This window comes from Dreissena polymorpha, chromosome 15 (assembly GCF_020536995.1).
Source record: "Dreissena polymorpha isolate Duluth1 chromosome 15, UMN_Dpol_1.0, whole genome shotgun sequence".
In the NCBI taxonomy this organism is placed as follows: Eukaryota; Metazoa; Mollusca; class Bivalvia; order Myida; family Dreissenidae; genus Dreissena; species Dreissena polymorpha.
In genome coordinates, this window is record NC_068369.1 from 62,559,042 (window position 1) to 62,567,798 (window position 8,757).

General features: G+C 36.0%; 1 protein-coding gene across 1 annotated transcript; it reads right to left on the bottom strand.

The window, feature by feature from the left end:
- Positions 1 to 445: 445 nt before the first annotated feature.
- Positions 446 to 8,278, bottom strand: LOC127860440 (uncharacterized). Its single transcript, XM_052398521.1, has 2 exons — positions 8,116 to 8,278; positions 446 to 2,859 (listed from the first exon to the last, which is right to left on the bottom strand). Exon 2 carries the CDS (start codon positions 2,855 to 2,857, stop codon positions 2,354 to 2,356), a length of 504 nt encoding a protein of 167 aa, XP_052254481.1. The 5' UTR covers positions 2,858 to 2,859; positions 8,116 to 8,278; the 3' UTR covers positions 446 to 2,353.
- Positions 8,279 to 8,757: the final 479 nt, after the last annotated feature.

Below are 8,757 nucleotides of genomic sequence, written 5' to 3' on the forward strand. Positions count from 1 at the left end.
GTTTGCCCCTTTTTTAGCAGAAATGCTAAAACGTTATGTGATGTATACCCAACATTACATTGAACCTCTTAATGTTTGCTTGTATCTTCCTACATCTTTTCCGTCGAATTGGACCAGTCAAAATAACACTTTCGTTGCGGCACACTAGGCCCACATTAATTAGGGTTTTAATGTTGATGAATCACACCTTTCTTGATAAAAATTTATTGTTCGATTGTAATGGTGATGAATAACAACTTTCGTGATTGAAATTTATTGCGTTGAATTTAAGGCGTTTGATGAATTATGTACTTATCATGAAATACGTTTCACCACATTTCTGATTTCCTCCGATATTAAAAAATGTGTCACACCAGTGCAATTTGTAGTCATTTCCATCTGTTATCCACTGTATAGATCTAGTTGCTGTTGTTATAATTGATACCACAAAGAACAAAGACTTACACTTGGGGGAATATTTATTGATTTATTTGATTCCATAAATAAAGAAGAGAATGCCGCTGTTATTTGCTTTCTTAATGTATTTTAACAAAAATGAATTGAGCATTACATTTTGAGGATGAATTTCCTTTCAGTGTCTTACCTAGAAAAATCGGAAATAATAACAACAAAACAACTACACAATATACACATGTTTAACGTTATGGTAAATAAATCTAACTTATTCGTTTATGTTTGTCATGCTTTTGCATAATATTACACTGTCGACAGTAGATCTTACCTCTGATAAAACGATGGACGCATGAAATATACATGATGACATGTAAAACAAAAGCAGCGATATTTTAACATGAAACTTCAACATGATAAGCGCATAACAAATAGTTACATGGTATTTACATTCAGATATGGGCCGCGAGTATATATATGTATGTGTTAAGCTGTAGTTACATAGTAGATAGATTATTTTTGTGTGGCTTGACCTAATTTCATAAAAGAAAAGTTCAAGCCATTTTAAATATAAACACGGTCACGAATAAATATGTGAGTATGATTACATTATATTATATTGGCTGAAAATATATGAATGTATGCAAAACCACGATATACAAAGCAATGCTGGCTACCTGAAGACAAACAATTTGATAAATTATTTTTCAACATAAGCGCGTAAACATGAAAAGTATATGCCCTAATATATCCATAAATGTATGAGGTGACATGTGTTCGATTTTATAAATATAAATAGATACAAATACAACACTATACATGGAATATATCTTGTAGCATCCAAATCACTGAGACAATATTGTGTCAATATTATTAACTTAACATCAAAACCATGCAATGTTTAAACATTATGTTTTAAAGATCACGAAAATATTACACAGATCTAGATGGAATCCGTTGTTATTTTAATATGCATTGCAACGCACTAGATGGAAACTCGAAATCGTGTTAAATATTCACACAAAAGCTTTAAACGTGTAATGTAATGAATATTAAAACCACATCCAATGAGTGATCTACAAAATGTCGAAAAAAATGACTACATTGAAACCGGCAGAAAACAGCAACCATCCCTATTTTTAGTTTCAATATATTAACAAAAAAACGATTGATTTGCGCATGGTAAAACCTTGGAAACTGACCAAATAAGAAAGACAATAAGGATAGATGTATACCTTTTTTGCATCCACAGAAAAGGTTCCGAAAAACACCAAAACACCAACAGTTCACATGCACATGATAGGATTATTTTTTTGGGTTTCCATTCTTGACCATTATAATAAGAAATTACGAAAACTGTTATCAAACACTCAAACGTGCGAAATAAAAAGGCCATATCCTGAGAGGAATAAGCCCCACCCTTTCACTGGTATCCATTGAGCAAATTATTTAACAATCTTCGCGCCGAGATGTTATTGGGACCAGCATTGCTGGATCAAATCCCTGCCTTCATAACCAACCACGTGATGATAGCCTAGCCACGTGGTAAATACTTTAATTGTTGTTATTTGTTCGATAAGTTAATGAATTAAATATTTTGAACCTCAACTTATACGCTATTTTCAAAATATAAAAGAAAATGATACTACTTTTCATAATACAATACTTAATAAAAGAAACTAAAATCCTAGCAAATCTGGAACGATTTTCTTGTGATGGCAAAGATTGTATGTGAGAGCATGGCACGACAACTCGAGGAGATTGATTATTTACGTGAAATGAACATTTTTAGAGTGACTGACTAGATCAAGTTTACCGGAAATGCAGTTCTGTTCATATGATTAGTCCATCGATTACAGAGTCAAGAATTTCTTAGGGTTCGATGTCCGAATCTAGGCATTGTTCGAATGAAAGACTATAATTATAAATTCAATGAAATACTTTATTTAATGTATAAAATGCTTTATTGCTGCAACAGGTTGATTTCCAGAGCCGTGTTCTGCAGATTGCCAGGAAAGCTTTTTGCCGAAGCCACCGCTCGCATCCTCGCACGCTTCTTTTCCTTGTTTGCGTTATGTTGGGGTTTGGGATGCGGAACCACATCCTTCAAGGGACCGCTGATTACTGATGTTTTCTTTTTAGGCGTTTTCGGCAGCGTGACGACAACAGGGGCATGGTCCCGATACACCGGCTGCTGGTTGAAGCGATCGAACGGGAAGTGGCGGCGGGGGGTCCACGTGAGATTCACGGGCCTCATACCGGGCCGGTAGTAGAATTTCGGTCGAAAACCGACAGGCAGGAAGCGACCGGGCGGTGGAGATGGGGCGCCGAAGTCGCCGAACGGAAACGCCGTGTTGGGCTCCACGTTGTATACGGGACCGACCGTGAACATGCCGCCGAACGGAAGTACAGCGCCATGGGCGTGCAGGACGCAGAGCATGACTCCCCAGAGGGACTGAAAATCCATATCTGAAACGAAGCACTAATACGTATTCATATATATATACGAGAGCAATACTAATCAATACACACAGATAAGTGAATATTTAACGCGACAAACTGAATTATGTCGTTTATAATTCATTAGAATTTGTATCTTTCAAATATCATTAACATTATCATCTACACAGATATTCAGTTTTTCCGACAAAGGTGTGCGTTGAACAACAAATGCGTGAAGATAATGAAAATATAACGGTAAATTTTCTTGTTATATGACCACAAGTGAAATAACATATTGATTCGTTATTACACCAAACTTATTCCGATATACCAACTATAGACATCGGGCCTGACAATTATTATATATAAACACATTACGGACGAATATGGGTCTGTCGATGGGTCGAGCGAGTCAAATTTTCTCGTTTCATAACAATTACGATTGTCTTACAATGTGGTTTACATTTTAATTTCAACATGAACGCGAATGCTTATTTATGACAATAGCACGTTGTTTTACATCACTCAGCAGGCTTGTTTGACATTCGCGCTGTCCCGTGTTTGTATTTTCTAGTTTGAACTGTTTACAGTGCTTACAATAAACAAGCGTTATTATATTAAATACACATTTGTATATTCTTGTACGGTAATTTTTAATGTACTTGCAACTGCACAGGCTAATCTGGGACGACACTTTACGCACATGCATTATGCCCAGTTTTCAATTCAATTGAGTCGCGTTCTGAGAAAACTGGGCATAATGCATGTGCGTAAAGTGTCGTACCAGATTAGCCTGTGCAGTCTGCAGAGGCTAATAAGTGACGAGGCTTTCCGCTTTTATGACATTTTCGTTGAATTGTTTAAAAGTTAAAGGTTTCTTTTTTAGCAAAGATCCAATTTAGGCGGAAAGTATAGACCCTGATTAGCCTGTGTGGACTGCACAGGCTAATCTGGAACGACATTTTACGCACTTGAATTATGCCCAGTTTTATCAGAACAAAGATCAATTTATTGTTATATCATGACAGATTGCTCTGTCGAGGGAAAACGATGTTTTCAGTATGTGCTCTCTGGCTTACCACACAATAACTTCATAACGGGCAATTAATACAAGAAGGTCTGTACAGCATTTTCGAAGACAGAACATCGACGATCTGTATTCTAGAGGGAACGAATTTCAGTTGAAAAAATTTCAGTTGAAAAGAAAATAGTTTTGATGACTTGCAAAAACTACGCGGAAACTTATATGTGTCTTGTTCTGTGAAATTGGGTAAAATGCATGTGCGTAAAGTGTCGTCCCAGATTAGCCTGTGCGTACTCAGGGACGACACTTTCCGCTTGTATGGTATTTTTAGTTTCAAGGAAGTCCCTCCTGACCAAAAATCAAGTTTAGGCGGAAAGTGTCGTCCCTGATTAGCCTGTGCGGACTGCACAGGCTAATATGGGACGACACTTTACGCAAATGCATTTTTTCCAATTTTCACAGAACAAGACACATAAATTTTGGTTAACATAACTTATTACACAGTGTTTTTTTTTTAGAGATGTATACTATATTTTTACTTATTATAGTATATTATCTTAAAATAGATAGCTTAAATTGCCAGAACTTCGAATGACCACGTGGTTTAAGTTCTAGTCAGTGATGCCATATAACATGCTACAAATGATTCTATCAATAATGTCAATTCAAGTATATTATAGACAATCTAAACATTTATTTTGGTACGTTTTAGTCAGTGTTAATTTAAATCAAATAAAATTATGACATTTTAATACATAAACTAAATGAAACCAGATGTAACATTATTGCACTCACGGCTGGTATAATGAATCCTTTCTTTTATACAATTTTCATTATATACAATCATTCCACAAACTATGTTCAGTACACGTATCTTGCTTTTAAATAGCAATTAAGTACGTCTCCCACGACTTAAATACTCAGATGACCTTTCGTTTAAGTACACATGGATGACGGAAATCCTACGATATATGACTTAAAAGTTACTAAGCACACCAGGGATACGTTTCAAATGGTCCTTATTTAATTTTATTTTTATTTTTAACCAAACACAGTATCTTACTCAGTTCTGTCAATCGAGCACCGGGATTGGGCGGTACTCAGAAACAAGCGACAGAAAGGTATGCCTCTCCCCCCACAAAATGGATTTTCAAAATCAACCTTCATTTGATTATCTTGTATTGCCGTCTAGACTGCAAAATCACCACCTCATCAGTAACACAGATCTATCTGACATCGGTAAATAGCGCAGATAGGTACTTATTGTACTAAAGTGGACACATGATGCATCCGCTTATTGAACACCATCGATCAAGACAGGCTTGATTTCTTTCAGGCATTCTAAATCGATTTAAAGATACTTGAACAAGCACAGTTGTTGTCATTTATCATGCACGGTATTTCGCACGAGCCATGCATGCGTTTCACGTGAAATGCATGCTGTAAACAACAAAAAGTCCTTTGATCTTTAAAAAATGTCTTACAATGACTGATACCGATACTGTGCGTAAACTTTGTTTTTCCTTCAATTCGCGTTAGTTGCACCTTAACCCATTTATGCCTAGTGGACTCTCTCATCCTTCTAAATTAGATCAATTTATTTCCAAAATAAGGGATGTCTAGTATATTTATTTCTACATTTAGATTTTTTGTACAGAAATTCCTTTAAGCAAACAGCGCAGACCCTGATGAGACGCCGCATCATGCTGCGTCTCATATGGATCTACGCTGTTTGCCAAGGCCTTTTTTCTAGACGCTAGGCATAAATGGGTTATTGCATCTTTTATCCAATACAGCTACGTTTCACACTGGTTTCGTCATGGCTTGAGTCAATTTTAGCAACATCATCTTCTAAAAACGGATTTTTTTTCTATAATATGAGGGATGAATACAACGATGTAAAAAACACGAACATAAAATCACGTCGTTTATATTGTCGAATGCTAAAACATGTGCAAGTAAACATTGTCTCGTTTATGAAACCAATAAATACAATCGTTAAATTTTAATTGCATGTTATTGTCTGGTTAAAGTCACGGAATTTCAATAAAGCGGCTATTTCTTAGAATGCATGAGGAAACATGTGTCGGATGAGAAACGAACATATAACTGGTTTAATTGGAAAAAAACTATTCACTTGTAGGTTACGTTTACCCTTATAAAAATTCCATTTTGAAAATGATAAAAATTTAGAATATCACCGGCGATAAATTAATCAAAATCGCTTGTTAGAAAAAAAATTCTATACCGCAACGTCACCAAACGTTTGTTTGCCACGTAACATTTTTCTATGCAGGCTGAATTACTAAAATTTATTGAGATAAATCGTCGGCTGTTCATCACGAAAATAATAAGGCTAAATATGCAGCCGAAGAAACTTTAAATTGCTATAAAAAAAAACACATTCGAACTCATCACTTTAGAGTACATGATCCTACCGCTGGGAAAACTGGAATTAACCATTTGCATGCTGGAAAATTTGTCGTCTGCTAAAATGTTGTCTGTTGAATTTCTAAAATTAGCATTTTCTTAGATTTTTTTCAAAGAATACTATCAGAAAAGCAAACAGTTTGGATCCTGATGAGACGCCACGTTCTGTGGCGTCTCATCAGGATCCAAACTGTTTGCAAAGGCCTTCAAAATTCGGTTCCAGCATTGAAAGGGTTAATGCATGTGCGTTAAGAATTATCCCAGATTAGCCTTAGTTCTTCTTGAATGCTCTGAACTTTTAAATCGTAACACTTCGTCCATCTCCGGAGTCTCCGTAAAGAGTAGATGGTTTATGCAATCAAAAGCCGGTTGAGTCCAGAGTGTGAGCTTTTATGAGTACATACGTACAGCTCAGCGACCCGGAGGGTCAATAGCTGGGGGTTGAATTATTGCAACAAAGGTTTGCCTTGGGCAACACCCTAGCACATGCTTTGAGCCCAGTGTATAATATACATGTAGGTAGTAGCTTCCATCGGCAACTGGTCCTCGACAAGCATAGGTATTCTGGGTGGTGAAAGCACAGGCATAAATTTGCATCCCCATCCGGAACCTACTCACCCCCCCCCCCCCCCGAGCCTACCCCAGGGTTCCAGATTGTTAAATGTACACTAAATGTACATCTTTTTGTGTATGGTTTGACTTTTCAACAACTAATATTGACACAAATACACAGTTTGAAAAAATACCTCTATATAATACCTATACCATACACAATAGGTGTACATTTAACAATCTGGAACCTCTGGGGTAAGCTCGAGGGGGGAAGGGTCAAGGGGGGGGGCAAATTTATGATACTGCTACCTGTGTGTGAAAGAGTAAGCGAAAGCCCAGTTTATTTAAGTCGCACGTTAACTATTCGAGGCTTCGCCTTTTATGTCGGGTATGTCTTGTTAGCTCACTGGATCCGCAGACGATTTAGGAGTCTGGAGATAGCCGCTGTATCGCGATTGGTCTTGTTGACAGGTGGTTAGCGTATGGATATGATATTAATTAGTGAAATTATCATTTTGAATGATAAATAATCAGATTATAACGAAAAATCAACTTTTCTAAAGAAAAAAAATCACTATCAAATATTTGATAGTGAATTTTTTTCCAGAAAAGTTGATTTTTCGTTATAATCAGATTATTTATCATTCAAAATGATAAATATATATTTGATAGTGAATTTTTTTCAGAAAAGTTGATTTTTCGTTATAATCTGATTATTTATCATTCAAAATGATAATTTCACTATAATTTCACAATTAATATCATAGCCACACGCTAACCACCTGTGGTCTTGTTAGGTTTTTTATTTATCATTTAATAACCAAAAAAAACCATTGCAAATTTACAATGGCTACACAATGATTAAACTAGAGTTCAGCTATCAATCAAAATAGTGTAGTTATTTAGGCTAAACAAACATTTGTGGTTATATCTATATCACCTTATAATAGTTCGCGTAAAAATAAATCAAAGTAAAATCCTAGCGTATATATTATCATCTACTTTTCATCAAACACTACCAATTTATATTTTAACAGTTTTTATTTATGGATTTAAAAACTAGTTAATAAGAGACATCGTGCACACAAAAGCACAGTTTTGACATAGGGATGCAATAATATTTACAACAACAACAACAATACTAATAACAAAAACAATAATAATAACAATTATTATTACTATTAACAGAGTAGCTGCAGTGGTGGTAGTGGTAACATCATAAGAAAAGTAGTAGAAGAAGCAGAAGTGTTGCCCTCATTATGTTAACAAAAACTTACCTAAGAGATGGTTTTATTTCCACTTTGGAGCAAACGTTTCCAACGGATCACATGCGACCGAATGGCGTTCACGTAACGTCTCCCACCGTTTATCTAACGTTTTACGTAACGTCATTGCGCTTATTAGCGCGCACATTAAATATGCCAATTCATCAAAGATAACTGACAAGTAGTTATGCTACGATATTCAGTAGATTCAAGTTCACTGAGATATGTCTTTTTTAAACATATCGGTAAATGTGCAGATAGCACTTGTCTAAATTGTTAATGAACGCGTATGATGAGCTACGCGCACATTTAAATTCTGCGTGAAAAAGTGTTGCACAATTATGCAAAAACTTACACCATGCATTCGTTATCATCTTTTAACGTTCATTTGGTATTAATCAGAACACACTTGGCGTTTTTTGCGGCAAAAACACAACATGAATGGTTCGGAACAGGGAAATTAAGTTCTGAAATGCGCTTCCGAAAAAAATGTGTTTTGGCGTTGTGAAATTGGCCCAGGTAAGGAAGTTAAGGTCAGTTTGAGGAGCAGTTTCATATGGTAGTGGACGTCTGCCATATCGTTGTGGCATGTAGGCGGATATGAAGGTCGCCAACACGACTTAACGATCGAACCGTCTATATTGCCGAATCAGC

What these genes read in the sequence shown, in the direction of transcription:
- LOC127860440 (XM_052398521.1), bottom strand. Translation starts at nt 2,857, where the DNA reads ATGGATTTTCAGTCCCTCTGGGGAGTCATGCTCTGCGTCCTGCACGCC.